The sequence below is a fragment of the Chiloscyllium plagiosum genome, unplaced genomic scaffold, assembly GCF_037043375.1.
Source record: "Chiloscyllium plagiosum isolate Xiang-an unplaced genomic scaffold, Cpla_swu_hap1 HiC_scaffold_9, whole genome shotgun sequence".
Lineage (NCBI taxonomy): Eukaryota > Metazoa > Chordata > Chondrichthyes > Orectolobiformes > Hemiscylliidae > Chiloscyllium > Chiloscyllium plagiosum.
In genome coordinates this window covers 80,184,080-80,203,682 of record NW_028270147.1, presented here as the reverse complement: position 1 = coordinate 80,203,682, position 19,603 = coordinate 80,184,080, and the positions used below count along the sequence as shown (strand labels likewise).

The 19,603-nt window shown below is 41.9% G+C and overlaps 1 protein-coding gene across 1 annotated transcript in view; it reads right to left on the bottom strand.

Annotated features, from left to right (window-relative positions):
• The window catches only part of rgs8 (regulator of G protein signaling 8), a 41,637-nt gene that overhangs the window by 1,607 nt on the left and 20,427 nt on the right, over positions 1-19,603 (bottom strand). The window contains exons 3-5 of the mRNA XM_043699825.2: positions 11,635-11,745; positions 8,055-8,116; positions 1,257-1,423 (exon numbers count right to left, since the gene is read on the bottom strand). Of these exons, the coding sequence (XP_043555760.1) occupies positions 1,257-1,423; positions 8,055-8,116; positions 11,635-11,745 (340 nt within the window). The remainder of the gene's footprint in view (positions 1-1,256; positions 1,424-8,054; positions 8,117-11,634; positions 11,746-19,603) is intronic.

The window sequence follows — 19,603 nt, the reverse complement described above, 5'->3', positions numbered from 1 at the left end:
GCAGTCACAGCTTTAATCTCATTCCAGGCAATGAGCACATGGCTATAACACAACTACCTCAGGATGCTACATTTCTGCACCGTTTCACCTGTTTTCTGGGATTTTAATTGGCTGACTGGCAGAAGGCAGACAGTGGGGATAAAGAGATTTTTTTTCTTCGGATGGCAACTGGTGATGAGTGGAGTTCCACAGGGGTCCATATTGAGACCACAGCTATGAATGGTACATTATACATTAGATTACACTATAGTGTACACTCTACCCATTATACACATCATACATTACTGATCTGGATGAAGCTACTGAGAGCATTATTGCTAAGTTTGCAGATGACACAAAGATGGGGAAGGGACAGATAGTGTTGAAGAGATGGGGAAGCTGCAGAAGGACTTGGACAGGCTAGGAGAGAGGGCAAAGAAGTGACGGATGGAATACAATGTGGGAAAGTGCGAGGTTATGCACTTTGGTGGGCAGAACAGAGGCATAGACTATTTTCTAAATGGGGAAAGTCTATGGAAATCTGAAACACAAAGAAAGTCCAAGTTCAGGATTCGCTTAAGGTTAACATGCAGATTCAGTTGGCATTTAGAAATTAAATGCAATGTGAGCATTCATTTTGAGAGGGCTAGAATACAAGAACAGAGATGTACAGCTGAGACTTTATAAGTTTCTGGTCAGGCTGCATTTGGAATATTGTGGATCCAAGGAGGGTAAGCTGGTGTTGGAGGGGGTTCCAGGGTAGGGTTACAAGAATGATCCTGGGGATGAAGGGCTTGTCGTATGAGGAGGGGCTGGGGATCCTGGGTCTGTACTTGAATTAATTTAAGTAGATTGGGTGCCGGGGGAGGATCTCAATTAATCTTACAGGACACTGAGCGGCCTGGATAGAGTAGACGTGGAGAAGATGTTTCCACTAGTAAGAGAGATGAAGACCCGGGGCCACAGCCTCAGGGTGAAAGGACAACCCGTAAGAACTGAGGAGGAACTTCTTCAGCCAGAGGGTGGTGAATCAATGGAACTCATTCCCATAGAACACAGTGGAGGCAAAATCATTGAGTGTATCTAAGATCGAGATAGGTTCTTGATTATTAAGGGGATTAAAGGTTATGGGGTGAAGACAGGGGAATGAGGTTGAGAAACATCAGTCATGATTGAGTGGTGGAGCAGACTCGATGGGCTGAATGGCCTAATTCTGCTTTTATATCTTATGGTCTTTATCTCATTGAGGTGTTTTTCTGAAAGAAACAAATACTTGCTTCTTTCGGAGCTTGAACATCTATAAACTCGGAATAGATCTTCTTAGCTTTCGAAGTGAGTTTTGCAGGAGACTTGGTTTTTTTGTAGTCCTCACAGGCCAGCCAGAATTCAATGTTCTCCTCACTGTATTCGGAGCGGAGAAATGCTCTGAAGGCAGATAGACCATCTGGTGAGGGAAAATTATACCAAGAGGTTACCATAGTTTAAACATTTTTTCTACTTGGTGATTCTGTTGCTAGGATCAATATTATCTAAACATGTCATGTCCAAAGATTCTCCTATAACAAATTGTAAATATAAATTTCTGAATGCAGTAATGTTTTAAAGCGCAATTCTTTCTGGAACTTCAATTTCGTGCATGAAATGTTGACATTGGAATGCGGAGAGTTTAATGACTGCTTAAGAACACTGTTATTTTGTTAATGTGATCCTTTCCGTGACCTTTTCCCTCAGGTAGGATTAGAGACGCCAAAGCGATTTTCCAAATCTTAAAAGTATCAAAATTAACTGGGTGAGCATTTTGGTTGAATGCAGATTTGAGATATAGCTTGCATTTCAATGTAAATTTTGAAAACTTGCTCTTGTGTCTTTGTGCCATCTACAATCAAAATGTCACGACTATAAGTTGGTCAAGCATTTTGTTTGATTTCCTGGAAAAGAACACATTTTCATTAGCTCTCAATATTTTGGAAATGTCCAATCACTGCTTCAATCCATTGAAAACTCTCCCTGTTTTTAAGTTTTGGGCTTTCCTTTTATATTTGTAGTTTGACAAGTGCTGGCAAATGGGACTAGATTAATTTAGGATATCAGGTTGGCATGGGCGAGTTGGACTGAAAGGCCTATTTCCGTGCTGTACATCTCTATGACTCTTTGACTCTATGTGCACCACTGGCTGGCCAGCATTTCTTGCCCATCCCTAGTAGCCCTTCGGAATGTGGTGGTGAGCTGACTTCTTAAATTACTGCAGTCCAAGTGCTGTAGGTTGGTCCACTAAGCCCTTAAGGAAGGAATTCCAAGATTTTAACTCAGCGACAGTAAAGGAATAGTAATATATTTCTAAACTAGGATGGTGATTCATTTGGAAAGGAATTGCAGGTGGTGGTGTTCCCATGTATCTGCTGTCATTGTCCTTCTAGATGGAAGTGGTCATGGGTTTGGAAGGTGCTGTCTGAGGTACCTGGATGAATTTCCACAGTGCATCTTAAAATGACATACATTGCTGCTACTGAGTATCGGTGGTGGAGGGAGTGAGTGCTTGTGGGTGTGGTGCCAATCAAACAGGCTGCTTTGTCTTTGATGGTGTCAAGCTTCTTGAATATTGTTAGAGCTGCACCCATCCAAGCAAACGAGGAGTATTCTACCACACTCCTGACTTGTTCCTTATAGATGGTGGACAGGCTTTGGGGAGTTAAGAGGTGAGTTACTCACCGCATTCCTAGCCTCTAACCCATTTGTAACCACTGTGTTTATATGGCAGGTCCAGTTGAACTTCTATTTAATGCAAACTCCCCGCATATTGATAGTGGGGGATTTGCTGATGGTAAAACCATTGAATGTCAAGAATTGATGCTTACATTGTCTTTTATTGAAGATGGTCATTGGTTGGCATTTGTGTGGCACGAATGTTACTTGTCGCTTGTTGGCCTAAGACTGGATATTGTCCAGATCTTGTTACATTTGAACTGGGACTGCTTTAGTATTCTGAGGAGTTGCAAATGATGGTGAACATGTGCAGTCATCAGCGAACATCCCCACTTCTGACCTTATGATGGAATACAGATCATTGATTAAGCTGCTGAAGAAAGTTAGGCCTAGGACTCTATCCTGAGGAACTCCTGCAGAGATTTCCTGGTGCTGAGGATCTCCAACAACCAAAACCATCTTCCTTTGTGCCAATTAGAACTCCAGTGGAGAGTTTGCCTCTGATTCCCATTGATTCCTGTTTTGCTAATGCTTCTTGATGCCATTTGGGGTCGGATGTGGCCTTGAAGTCAAAAGCTGTCACTTTCTTCTCACCTCTGGAATCCAGCTCTTTTGTCCATGTTTGAACCAAGGCTGTAATGAAGTCAGGAGCTGGCTAGTCCTGGCGGCACTGAGTAGATTATTGGCTGTTAGTGGCTCAGTGGTTAGCACTGCTGCCTCACAGCACCAGGAAGTTCAATTGGATTCAATTCCAGCCTTGGGTAACTGAACTGTATGGAGTTTTGCACATTTTCCATGTGTCTATATGGGCTTCCTCCAGATGCTCTGGTTTCCTCCCACAGTCCAGATTTGTGCAGGTTAGGTGGATTGGCCATGCTAAATTGCCCATGGTGTGCAGGGATGTGCAGGCAGGGTGAATCCGCCATGGGAAATGTAGATCTACAGGGATAGGGTAGGGAGATGGATCTGGTGGGATGCTCTTCAGAGGGTCAGAGAATCATCAAATTTCTACAGTGTGGAAGAAAGCCATTCGGCCCATCGGGTCCACACTGACCCTCTGAAGAGTATGGGCAATTTAGTGTGGCTAATTCACCTAACCTGCACATCTTTGGACTATGGGAGGAAACCAGAACACCCAGAGGAAATTTATGCAGAAATGGGGAGAATGTACAAACTCCACACAGACAGTCACCCAAGGCTGGAATTGAACCCAAATCCCTGGCACTGTGAGGCAGCAGTACTAACCACCAATTGATTACTAAATATCTAGGTCAAGAGCTTTTTATGGCTATCTTCTGCTTGTACCCCTCACTAAATTCAAAGGATCACTTTGTACATGCAGAAAGTTCCAGCTTTAAAGTTTGATACCCCGCAGGGTAACATTTCAAAAACCACCTTCAAATAAGGATCGCACGGTAATGTTTTAAAGATGCATGAGAAATTGCTTTCATGAGAAACGTAACCATGCATATGATAGGAGCACTTTTCCCATGGCCTAATCCTGGTAACACAACCTCGGATTGACCCTTTATCTGAGCCATGCTCTGGGATTCTTGGGCAATGGGACAGGCTCCAGTAATTTAACTTCTCCATCTTTTGCAATCTTGCTGTAGCTGGGCTTCTGCTTACATTATCCAGCTGGCTTCAGAACATTTGGACATGAACTGACTAATTTTTTTTAAGGCTTGGCCACACGTTCTACTATAATATGTTTTCATATCAAGACCTCGTACAGTGAGCCAATTTTTAGACAGACTTGAACTCTTAACATTGTCTACAATTTCTTTTCCCTCAATCACTGCAGTAACCAGTAAAGAAGGGAAAATTCTATATATTTTTCATAATTCTTCTGACTTCTGAAGTTGTTTCTGGATAAATATCTCTGCATTGTTAGGATCCCTGGATAGTTTTGTTTGAGAAACACAGATTTTCCTCTCAGGAAATAATATCTTTGGAATTCAATACTGCTTTGTAAGTTTTGCAATTGCCTTATTGTTCTGTACAGCTTCAAACACATTGTATAAGGTAGTGATTCTGAAGGACTTAATATTCATGTTACACTGAGCTCCAATTAATTGATGGTAATGGTAAATAGTCTTTGGGTGGAGACAGTTGAATTCTGAACAAATACACAGAGCTGTATTTTGTACAGCCCTCACAAGTGCTTAGTACTAATGCCTGAATAGTAATGTAAACTAAATATTACCATTATGCAACAACTGCCTTATCTAGAAGACAAATGCCTCTTGTGTTTTAATTTACCAATGGTCCATTCTCTACCACTGATAATTAGACAAGCCCTAAGCTCAATATAGAGAAAAGAAGATTGCTGGCAGTGGACTATCTAAAATAGAATACCATATATTGGCAAGAATGACAATGGTGAACAGTGGTGCAGATTAGTGGAGCAGATTAGAATTCCATTTAGTTGAACCAAATGGGATGATGATTGGCGATTGGCAGACAGAGTCTATTTGTCACTGAAGTAAAAAGAAAAAATTGCTTTGAAACAGCAAATACACAACTTTAAGAGCTGTGCTATGTTCAGAAGACAGTCAGACAGTAGCTGAAATATGAAAACTGACAAATGATCATCAGCAGCCATGGAACAGCAATAGGGCAAGTTCAGCACTCCACAGTCAAACCTTCACTAAGAAGCTGGTTAGAAGTGCAATGATAACAGTGTGGGCTAGGTTGCGTGGAAGCAAAAACGCCTGTCACACTGAGAAGAAGAGAAAAGCCTTAGTGAAGAAGATTCTGTCAAGACCAAAAGAGGAGTTCAGGAGTAAAGTTCGAATTCTGCAGGAAAAGGAGGGAAAGAAAAATGAAAGTGGTGTAAATACCAGAAAGAAAAGGCAATGGAGTACAAAAGAGGGTTCTCACCTCTCCAAAACAGCCTCCATCATCTTTGCATGTAGGCTCCATAAGGAACAGCATCAAGGGACAATAGCAGGGCCAGAAAAGTAAGTTATACTGGGGCTCCAATATTGGTGCCTGATTTAAATGTTGTTATTGCTGTGTGGTTTTCTTACATTTTGGGAAGTGTTAGAGGTAAGTACCATTACCATAAATAAAAGACATCTAGACAGGCACATGAATAGGAAAGGTTTAGAGGGATATGGGCCACTGGCAGGCAAATGGGACTAGTTCAATTTAGGAAACCTGGTCAGCATGTTTGAGTTGGGCCGAAGGGTTTGTTTCTGTGCTGTATGACTCTAAGTTAGTTAGTAGTTAAAGGGACTACTCATTCTCCAATGTAAATGCCTTTTTCCAGGGCTTCTTTTGGCTCGAGAGGTGCAGGAGTAAAAATGTGGGAATCCTGCAGCAGATAGCTTGCACATATGTGGGTCAGAGATGATCAAGTGCAGGCCTAACACTGGCCTCTACCTTCTAATGCAGTGCTGATCCATGCAATGACACTCTGGAGGAGAACAGTTCATGGAAACAGGATAACAGTTGTTGGGTTGCTCTACCATTTGTCCATAAACTTAGGGCTATGCCTCAGTGTCCTCTTTCCTTTGATCTACCCTTTCTAAAATCCACTTCTATGGGTTTGTCAAAGACTGCCAAAGAATTATGAAATGCCTTTGTGAACTCTCCAGAAATTGCTGCTCAGATCACAAAGTTCTTCTTTAATTGTCCCCATCACTTTTAAATTTCAGTTACAACTAATTTTGCTATCTTGCTGCTGGTTTCAGTCCTGGAACTGTGTGAGCCTGGTCCCTGGAGGTGCCTGTAATTTTTCAGGTGTAGTTAAATGGGAAAATGCAGGGCAATTTGCAATAGAGCATGAAAACATATTCTCTGTGGAACTGATATCTACCTACAGACAAAAATTGGATCTGCCTGCACTTATGCATGTTGAGCTACATAATAGTTATTTCCATAATTTATTTGTATACTGCAAAGGCTTGTATTTGTTTAATTTCTTTTGTCTCTCAGTTGCCTAATCTTAAAAATGCAAATTTCTTTGGTGTGATCTATCTCCGAAATCATTCTGGGTGACAATATGTATAGGGAGGGCTGGGCTGAGGCTCCAGATTGCTGGTGGAGGGGTGTTCATCAGAGAGATAAGAGGGATGGGTAAGTCTGGAAAGTGTTGAGACAGGATGACCAACCTGGTGACTAAGGACAGTTGGCCTGGGGTGGGAGGTTGGGAAGATCCAGCCCAGAGGTCTTTCATGATTGGGAGGTGTGATCTGATATTCCTCGAGGAGGAATCAGGGAAAAGAGTCTTCAGCTCCCCAGCCCTATAAACCCATTTGACAGCCATCAAATTCACATGGCCGCTAAACTGCCAGATCTAAACCCCTCTAGAGTGTCATTGCACAGGTCAGCACTGCATTACGGCCACTCGAGGGTTAACCATTTCTAACCCGTCTAATAAAAATAATCATCACCATCATCATGTAATAATGTAAAGATACCTGGAGTATTGTATGCAGTTTTTGTCTGCTTTCTTGAGGAAGGAAGTTCTGGTTCTGGAGAGAGTGCAATGAAGGTTTATCAGACTAATTGCTGGGACGGTGGGCTGATGTATGAAGAGGGTCTGGATCAGTTAGGGCTATATTCACTGGTGTTTACAAGAATGGGGAGGAAAGTCTTGTAGAAACCTGTAAACTTCTGACAGGACTAGACAGGGTAGATTCAGGAAAGATGTTTCCGGAATCCACAACCGGGTGTAATAGTTTAAGTTCACAGGTAAGCCATTTAGGACTGAGATGAGAAATTTCTTCACCCAGAGAGTGGTGAGCCTACAGAATTCTTGGCCACTGAAAGCAGTTGAGGCCAAAACATTGAATGTTTTCAAGAAGACTTTTGATATAGTTCTTAGGGCTAATGGGATCAAAGGTTACAGGAGAAATTGGGAACTGGGTACTGAGTTGGATGAATAACCACGATTATATTGAATGGCAAGGCCATTTGATCCCACTCCTGCTCCCATTTTCTATTTTCCTAAACTGTGAGTCCCAATCTCATTTTTAAACTTCAGACCTGGCTCTTAAATAATCAGCCAACACCTATCACACACACTGATTGAACAAGAAATGGCTGCATTTGTGTTGCATTGCTGTCAGGATTCAGATCTAAATATCCGTCCCATTCATCCCAGGCACCAGCATTCACTTCGAACAGTTAAGAGCTCCCATTGTGTAAAGAAAAGGCAAAAAGATTTTAAAACGTAAAAGCATATAAATTTTTTTTTTTAATCATAAAAGTACAATAAAATTATAAATGTGTTTAGGAGTGATTTCATCTCATTTGAGCTCATTCTCTTTTCATTATATTGCTATGATCAGTTCTGGAATGAAGCTTTAATCCTCATTACTACCTTTGTACATTTGTTCCAGATGGTGCATTATTGTACTTACACTTATTAGCCAGAAGGAGACTGAATGATTCAGTCCATTGCACAGCTTCTTCTGTGGACAGCCTTGGAAAATCCAGAGGAGAATAATAATTATTATCCAAGAAAGTCATCCTAATTTAGCACCAGTTTTCAGCAAGCGTAATTCCTATGCTAATATGTCATGTAATATACTTGCAGCATCCACTGAGTATCCTTTTCTTAACTCAAGATGTTGCGCAAAATTCTATAGCACAGAAACAGCTCTGAGCCACTGTTAACTCTTCATGCTAGTCTCCTGCTCATCTTACTTCACCTCACTTTATCAATAAGTCCTTCTATTCTTATCTCCCTCAAGCACTTATTGAGCCTTATGTTAAGTTACATTGAATGTGAGGAAAATAAACATATCCACTTAAAGCACTTGTTACCTTAGTTGCACGGGTAATAGTATGTTGTGACAATGGTTTCCAATTTTAATAATTACAATGCATTCTAAAAACTGCTGTGTGTGTTGTGCAGGTCTGTAAATGTATTCTTAACTATTTTCATGCATTTGACTTTGTTTCTGTTCTTGTGAAAAAAAAGCCTTCCCTCTTCATGTGCTTTCTGTGCATTTTTTACATGTCACATTTCACATTCTGCCACAGCTCTGTTGTGTGGGTATGCCAGCTCACTACACTGCTCACGATGAAGGTAGCTGCCATCATTCAACTACAGGATCCGTTTGATGTAAGTTGATAGAAATAAAAGCACTTCCTCTTTTGTAGTTTACACAATACATTTTGCTGCTTGTTAGCAATCAGTTACAGGTTACATTGATATAATAGAGTGTTCCAGAGGCTTTCAGGAGAACCAGATCTTAGGTCTCACACGTTCTAAGATGCTGATAGTGGGTGGTACTTAATGCCAGTCCTCAGAATTATCAAGCTCTTATCTCATTAATGATATTGTGCATTTGTTGTTTTATTCCATTTAGTAAATTTACCACTGAACCTTTGGGCTGTATGTCCTTTAAAACAAAATGCTGGAATTGAAAGTTCAATATGTCCGTAGGTCCTCAGGAATTTTTATCCATGGTCATGTCAAAAAAATGACACATACCCTCGTGACTAACTTGGAATTTGTCACATACCTTTGATATAACCATTGCCTTGTTAAAATATAAGGCCTGGATCAATCACTTCACCGAGGGAAGTATTAGATTTTTCTTCTATTATAGACTGTTCTACATCCTTCGCCTCTTTTTGGCCAGCTATTTGGCGTCTTGCTTTTCTGAAACTGTATTTCTGTTTTGTACATTTAGTGAAATTCTTTGACAGCAACAATGACTTTTCAGTTCCAGTGCTAGCCCTGATCATCAAGTTAGCTTCTCATTTGTATCTTTCATTGTTTTGAATCATAAACATTTAATTTGTTCCGAAGAAGGATCCCCCATACCATTCCTGGGCTTTCCAGTTTTCTTGAACCCTTTAAGGGTGTAGGTCGGTTTGGGTCACAAATCTACAGCTAGCACTGCTGATCTGGCCAGCTCCAATACAGAGCTAAACACGTCCTTGCACCATTGATTTCCACAGAGTCAGGGTAACTTTTAAGAATCATGGTTCATAGCACCTCTGAGTTGTTGTGGACCACTGTCCGCATCAGCAAATGTTTTGGAAGGTAATTTCACAAGATCCTCTTCATTGCCAGCCTGTTCCCCTCCCCCATTTGATGGTCCCTTATGATTCGCCAGGCCTGGCTTTGCCTCTCCATCTACCCTTATGCCTTTTCATATGAGACTATGTTGTTCCACACCCATGAACCCTTATCCTGCAATGCCTCATTATGTATTCAAGGCTGAGAGACCAGCTACGAATCATTCTCTTGAAATATGTGAGCTCCTGCTCGAGTGCCATCTTTGGTTATCTGATTTCTATTATCAATTGCACAAAGTTTACTTTCACAAAGTTAAGAGTTATCAAGTGCTTCCAATTTCAGCTATTGAAACTTCAAAGCATCTGGATGATTGACACTTCCATTAGGTTACATTGAAAAGGGGTTTATTAACATTATTGTGCATATAAATACTTTTATAATATAATGAGCTTTACTTTACATCCCCAACCGTCACTCTGCAGTTTATTGTCACTCTACCCTTGGCTGGATGATTGGTTTGCAAAGCAGTGTGATACCAACAGCTTCAATAACTAGCTGAGGATGCCATGAAGGACTCTCCTTCTCAACCTCTTCCCTCACCTGAGATATGCTGGCCCTCAGGTTAAATCACTACCAGTTGTCTCTTTCTAATGAGAGAGCACAAGACTATGGCAACACAACAATACAGGTGAATGGGCTTGTAAGTGCCATAGCCTGACATAAGTAGCATGACGGACAATGATGAATGGGTGGGAGGGTATCACAGGGGTATGAGAGGCATAAGGAGCCATAGGGGTTGTTTGGGCAGCATTAAGTGGCCTGGCTGGGACTGGAGGAGGGGTGAGTGCGAGATGGTCTTTGTGTTTTTATTTTACCTCAGTCTGTACAGTAGCTGCTCCCCGAAACTTTCTCCGGGTCAGCTGACCCAATTGCAATCCAACCAGTCCATACAGACTTGCCTCTGCATTATTCTGCTCTGCAATTACTGCTCCCATACACTCATGCCCAGTGGTGTTAACAGTGAACCTGATATTCTATTATCTCTCAAACATAATATTATAATTTGATGGCCTGTCAGACAGAACTTTCCATTTTCTGTTGTTGACGAAAGGACTAATGACTGAGAATTATTGCATATTACAGTCTGTACATCTGCTTCTGATCACTGAAGGAGAAGTGACTCCTATTTTACTAATTTCGTTCAGCTCTGCCTTTCATCACAGACAGGAATGATTGATGGGGCAAAGAAAACATCCATTTCTGAAGATTCAGATTCAACAGCGCTCAGAATTTTCCAGAATTTGTTTCCCTGGCTGGTTTATTAACTTGTCAATCTGTGTCTTTTAAGAAAATTTGAGTTCTGCACTCATAAGGAAAAATAAAAAATGAGGAATAGGAGTAGGCCTTTCAGCCCATCTAGCTCCTGCCAACATTTAATCGGGTCATGGCTGATCTCCACCTCATTTTAACTCATTCGCTTTGGATCCACATCAGCTGAGATAGCTAGCTAACAATATTTTTCAGTTCTTGACTTGAGAAATGTCAATTGACTCAAAATTGGCAGCGAATTCCAGGTTCCCCCGACTGAGCGGTTTCAATGTTAAAATAAAGTGATGAGCTTGATTGAAGTGAAGAGACCGGCTTTACAGCTATAAGTTATGAGTGGTTTAATGAATGGCAATGAATTACTGCAACTGAGTCACTTCTAAAGAGGCACTGTGTTATGGCCTGGCAAGCCTTTCCTCATTCTGTTGACAAACAATTGGCGCACTGATGCAAACGGGTTGGACGATATCCTGTCAGCACTAGAACATGATGTTGCATTGAAAATGATGCCCACTTCTCTCTGCTGTTTGACAAAGCAAATTTCCCAGGAATGCCAAAAGCCTCTTTGTACAGTTAGAATTGTTGATTTATTCTCTGCCCACCCTGACTCCATCCCGAATTTTAAAAAAAATATCACTCACTTCATGCACCTCATCGGCTTCTCGTGCTTATTGGGCAGAAAAGAGCTGAAATCACTGTAGGAGTCAGACTTCTGCGATAAGCAGCCCAGTCGGGTTTTCATTGCTCTGGCCCTGTGGAAAGACACAGCAACAATCCACCTTTGAAAGGCATTGCCAATGAGTTGCAACATGATATCTTTCACGAGCAAATAAGATTCATAAGGTTTGCTTCAAAGCTCCTGAAATATTATGAAGTCATGAATGCGCCTGGGGTAAATTTTGATTTTGTCCCATTGTATAAATGAGGGAGAGGACCAGACGGCAGCTTATTCTATATTTTTGTACTTCAGTAGCAATACAAGAAGAGATGTTAAACAGGCTGGGTTTTTATATGTTAATCTGCGAAGTCACCCTCTATGCCTGCTCAAATTAGCCAGAAATAGCATTCAAATCAGCAAAGATACAATATGTACAGAAGAACCATTATCTAAAATCTATTGCTGTTTGTAACAACATTCGTAAACATGGTTTGAATGCAAAGATAAAAGGCATGGTTAAATCTGTGGTACTATCACAAGAGAGATAAGTATAGACCTTTTAGATTATTACTGCACAGTAGGCAGTAGACAAGCCAAACAGATTTATAAATCAAATCAATACAATACTTACAAAAAGATTTTCTGTCCCTTATTTTCAAGATATACAGAAATTATCTATAATTACCTGGCAAAACAGTTCAAGTTGGACATTACAGCAAAAACAATAACAGTATCAAATTTCTCATTTCAGCGTTGTACTCTTAAGTACCTCCACCGAAATGCAAAAATGGGAACACTATTAAAAAACTATTTACATTCTAATATAAGCTACCATGAGTTATATCAGTTAGCAGCCCCGTGGCACATAATGCCCTTCACCATGGCCTTTCTTAGTGAAATTCCTTTGTTGAAGGTCTGAATATCATTGTTCTATAGCATGATCTGTGTCCATTGGGTTGTGCAGTACGTGAAACCACCTCTAAAGTGCTTTGTACTGAATTTGCTCATTTTGTCTCATGCTCCACATCACTTAACTGAGTGATAAATATGCATCAGCTCATTTCAACACAGTAGGGTACCTGAATTTTGTGAGTATCGCAGAAACAACCTCTGTTAAAATTGTTTTGGGGAATTAACAAGATGCCAGGTAATTTTTGACAGCATCTGTTTCAGCAGTTAGCCTTTGAGAGCTGAATATAAGTAAGTTTAATTTAAATTTAAAAACATACACATACTGGAGAGATATATGAGAACTTATTCACCATGAAGGATTACATGGCCGGTGATATACATAGAAAAATATCACACCAGATGGCCTCCTTCTTTAGAGACCATAATTTCCCTTCCCACGTGGTTAAAGATGCCCTCCAACGCATCTCGTCTACATCCCGCACCTCCGCCCTCAGACCCACCCCTCCAACCATAACAAGGACAGAACGCCTCTGGTGCTCACCTTCCACCCTACCAACCTTCGCATAAACCAAATCATCCGCCGACATTTCCGCCACCTCCAAACAGACCCCACCACCAGGGATATATTTCCCTCCCCACCCCTTTCCGCCTTCCGCAAAGACCGTTCCCTCCGTGACTACCTGGTCAGGTCCACGCCCCCCTCCAACCCACCCTCCCATCCTGGCACTTTCTCTTGCCACCGCAGGAACTGTAAAACCTGCGCCCACACCTCCTCCCTCACCTCTATCCAAGGCCCTAAAGGAGCCTTCCACATCCATCAAAGTTTTACTTGCACATCCACCAATATCATTTATTGTGTACGTTGCTCCCGATGCGGTATCCTCTACATTGGGGAGACTGGGCAACATCCAAGCTTTGGCTAACATGTGATAAGTAACATTTGTGCCACACAAGTGCAAGGCAATGACCATCTCCAACAAGAGAGAATCTAACTATGATCCTTGGACATTCAATTGGGCATTTTCATCACTGAACCACATAATCAACATCATGGCGGCTACCATTGAGCAGAAATTCAACTGGGTTAGCTGTATGAATACTGTTGCTGCAAGAGCAGGTCAGAGGCTAGGAATACTGCAGCAAATAACTCACCTTCTGACTCTCCAAAGCCTATCAACTATCGACAAGGCATGAGCCAGGGGTGTGGTAGAATGCTCCCCACTTGCCTGAATGGGTGTAGCTCCAACATTCAGAAGCTTGACACCAAACAGGACAAAGCAATTCATTCAACTGGCATGTCATCCCCAAATATCCACTCCCTCCACGACAGATGATCAGTAGCAGCAGTGTATACTATCTATTATCTGCAAAAATTCACCAAGCCTATTTAGACAGCACCTGCCAAACCACAAACGCTACCACTGAGAAGGACAAGGGCAGGAAATACATGGGAATACTACCATGTGAAAGTTCCTCTTCAAGACATTTACAGTCTAATGGGGAAATATATTGCTGTTTCTTCAATGCCACGGAGTTAAAATCCTGGAGCTCCCTCCCTAACAGCATTGTAGATCTCCCTACACCAAATGGACTGCAGCTCACCACCACATTCTGAAAGGCAACTGGGGCTAGGCAATAAATGCTGGCCAAACCAGCGAAGCCCACATTCTCAGAATGAATAGAAAAATCAACCATGACGGCCAATTTCCCCAATCACATAGCACCACTCTTGCTGACAGTCTTTGTTATACGATTGCATGCTGAAAGCCTAGTGGAGGATATAGCATTCGCTACCATTGGAGTGGCCTAGCCAAAAGCTGTTGCCAGTAACAATACCAGGGAACATATTGAAGTGTTCCTGCCAACTACACACTTTCACTTCCCACTTCTCCCTCAGTGCACAATATCTAAGGCACATACCTCTTGCCTCCTCTTCCTCCAACCTTCTGCCTTTCTTCTTTCACTGCTACCACCCAGACAGTGTACCATGAGAATAAAATGCCTGATGATGTAACATTGTCATTCAATCTTACACTCCACCTATACAGGCAACATGGTGGCTCAGTGGTTAGCACTGTTGCCTCACTGTACCAGGGACCCAGGTTCAATTCCTGCCTCGGGTGACTGTCTGTGTGGAGTTTGCACATTCTCCCATTGACTGCATGGGTTTCCTCCCACAGTCCAACGATTGTAGTTAGGTGAATTGGCCGTGCTATAATTGCCCGTCGTGTTAGGTGAATTAGTCAGGGGTAAATGAAGGGGAATAGGTCTAGGTGGGTTACCCTTTGGAGGGTCAGTGTGGACTTGTTGGGCCAAATGGCCTGTTTCCACACTGTAGGTAATCTCAGACTCTAAGACTGCATGTACTTTAGATGATGGCATATAGGTGTGATCTGCAGGCAATAGAACAACTGGATCAAGCCAGCTAAAACCAAAGATTTGAAAGGTGCCAACTCTCAAGAGGATGAGGTTGCGTTGGAGTTCTGATTCAGGGCATGTACTGAATCACTACGATGGGACAGGCTACTGAATGAAGCTGCTGGGTATGCCGGATGCATTGGCTGGCTTGCCAGCAAATGAAATGAAATGTCGAGGATGCCAAAGGAGCTTGGCACTAACTAGGCATAGGGCTTTGCGCACAGTATAAAGTCTATCCTTTTTGGTATCATAGTGACAGCCAACTCCTTGAGAACACTTGTGGACCCTACCATGACACAGTATCTGATTTTCATTGCTGCTCCTTCAAGTGGCTGAGTAGATGTTTGATGTGAATGTGAAAAATGAATACTGGAAGATTAATGAACTGCACGTGGGATGTAATACAAAGGAGCAAGTCACTTAATTATATATTGAATGTCAATGGAGTAGTAATGTGGGTGAGAGTTGCATTTTCATATTTCCTGCATCTTGCTTGGTTACTGGGAAGGGTGAAAATGACAAGTACAAAAAGCATTATATCTTGTTTTTGTTAGTTTTAAATTGTAATGACTGGCCTCACTGTGAACTCTGTGTACTTTCTTAGTCCCATCCCACCAGCTTGGAATGAAAGCAGTTGTGCTTTTAACCTCAAAAATAATGGTAATTGCTGAAGCCTGCGACAAGTGTGATTATATAATGTGAAAACATATCTTTGGAAGAGGTCGGGAGACAGCTGAACAATGAAGCACTGTTTATACTGCAGGTTGAATCCACTTCACATTCCCTTTTTTAGTGAACTTGGCACATGTTGGCTTGAGTTCCCTTCATTAATATGTTTCATGTTGTGCACATCCTCTTATGCCTTATGTAACATATCATTTCCCCTTAGCAATTAATAAAACAGTAGCCATGATATTTCATACCAGCTGCTCTGTGTCGGGTTCTGTGAGTATTTTTGTTATTTTCTTAATGATGCACTATTTCCTCCCTTCCTACAGTTTCCCACCATTTTTTGCCCATTTAACATGCACATTTCCCAATCAGGAAGCTCCCAGACATTTGACGACACTGCTTTTTTTTATAGTGGTCTTTGACGGACACATGGTGACCTTTAAGCGGCAATTGGATAGGTACATGGATAGGTGCTTAAGCTAGGACAAATATTCGGCACAACATCGTGGGCCGAAGGGCTTGTTCTGTGCTGTATTGTTGTATGTTCTATGTTCTATGTAAGCCTTGGTCTCAGCACCTCAGACCTGGATTGTTACTGGGACTTTGGTTGTGGGAACCCCAAGGCCTGAGCAATGCATTGCTGCAGTGCATTGGGGCAAATGCATTCTCCATAGGGCAATATATTCTCCATATTTTCTGGCATACAGTCAAAAGAATTGGTCTGCCCAGCTGTGAGAAGAAGAGACACATGGAAGAAATGACTTGGCAAGCCACAGCAAGTAAGATCACCAAATTACAACAAGAGAGAGAATGAGAGGTGACAGCATGAGAGAAGAAGGATAACAAAATATAAAAGCAAAAAGATCAAATGTGAGATGGAATGAATTGCAAATGCAATTTCACCACAATCAAAGAGCAAATCTCAGGAGCATGTTTGGAGAAGGGAGATGGTGAACATTACCCCTTGGCAGACACCAAGGAGTTAATTTTAAGCAAATGTGACAGTCTGGAACCTGATGATATCGGTAGTGACTGGGCTATAAAAATTATATTTCAGCATTATAGTCCTGTAGGCTAGGTTAAAATTGTAACACTAAGTAGCCGTGGGATACTGAATAAGTCCAGGAGAGAGAGAGCAGGGAAAGACAGAAAGCCTTGACCTGAACTGTGCTGGAATTTGACCATCATGGTCGCCAATTATTTGATATCATTGGATAATAATGATGGTTAATGCAATGATACGAGGGGAATCAAAGTGCTTGATCTCTTACTGCATCAGGCACCTGTTGATTCTGATCTGCCTTCAGATTGCTTGGTAATACATTTAGATTAGATTAGCTTCCCTACAGTGTGGAAACAGGCCTTTCGGCACAACAAGTCCACACCGACCCTCTGAAGAGTAACCCACCCAGACCCATTCCCCTACATTTACTCCTGACTAATGTACCTAACACTATGGGCAATTTAGCACGGCTAATTTACCTGATCTGCATATCTTTGGATTGCGGGAGGAAACCGGAGCATCCAGAGGAAACCCACGCAGACACAGGGAGAATGTGCAAACTCCACATAGACAGTCATCCGAGGCTGGAATCAAACCCGGATCTCTGGCACTGTGAGGCAGCGGTGCTAACTACTGAACCATCGCACCGTCCTCTATAATATCATAAATATAGCAGCATTTGGTTCTGGTCAATGCTTCAAGGTCAACACAGGAATGTGTAGTGTGGCCAGAGATGCAATGGGAAGATGATCTGTGTCACACTGGTAAACTTTACCATTTCACCAACTTGTTTTTCAGTTGCAAATCCAAATGGAAACTTATTGGTATGGACCTTTGCCAATCTGCTTTTAAATCTGTGGTTTGGAGAAAATTAGGCTCTTTACTGAAGTGGGGGAAGCAGTTAACCAATGGACAATGGTGCAAATTTCTGGATAACTTGATTTGCATACTTGGTATGGCAATGAATTTCTGAATGTGTCTAACACTCTGCTGGCCAAACAAGTTTGAGTAGAGATGAACACACCAGTTCAAATATCCTTGCGGTTGCATGTTATGTTCAAATCCTGCATAGACTAGACTGCTTTGACTATCCAGTAATGAACTAAAGAAAGATCAGGTCACAATGAAGAAGGTTCTTGGTTCTCTTTCTTACTACTTAAACATTTCTTGTCTGGGTGATCACCTCTCTCACAATAACAGATTCTCATCGAAGAGGCCATTTTCTAAACACTGTAATTACAAGATGTCTGTGGCATCTTAGATTAAAAAAAAACCCAAAGGTATTTCATTTGAAGCATTAGAGTTAGGAATCTGGGAAGGAGATATTTGGACAGGTGCTTAGAATGTTGGGAATAACAATGTTTTAAGGATTGTTTAAACAAAGAGACAACAGAGAGGTTTATGTAGAAAAGTAAACCTGTTTGCCTCATTATGAACATACATAAATCGATCATCATGTTCTGGAGTGATGAGCTGGAATTTATAGCTCAGAGACTAGGTGCAGGCCAAAGCCACAACTCTGGAGTACTTGGAGTTTTAAGTGAAACACAATTTTCTTGTTAGAAACAGATTGAGCATTGGATTTTCCCACAACATCGGAGCCCTGACCATGGGCTTTGACCATGAGAACATCTCCACCATCCTCTTGGAGGTGCCCATCAAATTGGCAGGGCCTTTCAGAGGGCAGGTAGCTCTGCAGCCATGGCATCTCCAACTGTAGAGATGGACACCGCTGAGACGGATTGGGAACCGCGATGGCATCTTAAAATCAGACGCAATTGAAGGCAGACATTTAAACTGCAAAATTATAAGGGGCATAAAATTTAATAGCTTAATCCCCTCCAAGTGAATCATTTGGGAGTCGCCTTGCAGATTGTGGGCCCTTCTTTTGGAAGTGGAGCAGGATGGCTGATGACTCTCCGCAAGCTATTGCAGGGATGGGCTACCTGGGGTGGTGTGTGGGTGCTGTATTCAGAGCACCCTAGTCAGAGGCCTTACACATTTGTAGTGGTGGTCTACTTCTGAGGATTCCAGCTGGGCCAGTGGAACCACTGGGGAACTCAATGAACTATTCAAGAAACCAACTGAGTAAACAAACTGATTTCGGTGGTGAAAATGCAAAGCTTTGATCTACTGTTGTTCATCAACTTCTCCTTTAATCAGTGGTCACCTCGGGTGCTAATACACTTCTACCAGCCCTGCCCCTGGTGGGGGGAATGTGTTGGTGGTCATCTCAATTTGGCTCAGCCCTATTTTCCTGGCTTTCTCTCCCTCGCCTTCATGTCCACTCTCAAGGGACCAAACCAAGTCAGCTTCAATAAAGCTTCTCTAAGAAAGCTAAGCAAGACAATGTAGAGGAGAAAAGCAGCTTTAATCTTCAAAGAACTAACTGTTATCATTGATGATAAACATTATTGTGTTTGCTGTTAGAAAATGAGAATTATATTTTTAAGCAAAGCTTGTGTGCTGCATGTACATATGTTTATGTACTTTTTTACGTGTGTGTGCATGCGTATACATATGTTTGTTTGTGAGTGCATATACGTACTTGTGTATGTGCTTTTAAAATCTGAAAACAGTTTTCAGGCTCCAATTCACCAAATTTGTAATGAGGCCATTGACATTCTCCTGTTCCATCGAGTTGGAAATCTACTTAACATTCAAATCTCACAGTCCAACTTTGCAATATGAAGTTAAAGTAAGGGTGGTCTTGCAAGAAAAGAACTGAGATCAGTGTTTAAAATATGGCCTTTCTGAGCTCCTTGGTGCAGACCTTCACTACCTCTTTGCCCCCTCACACCCTAAGAAGTCCTTGGATCTCATCAGCCCCATCTCCAAGCACATTTTCCCACTTCTCTCAACCTGCAGACCGCTCCTTCCACTGGGTGAGTCCCATGGGTATGGCATCCCATTGCCAGAAGCCCACTTCCTCTCCAGAGCACCTACA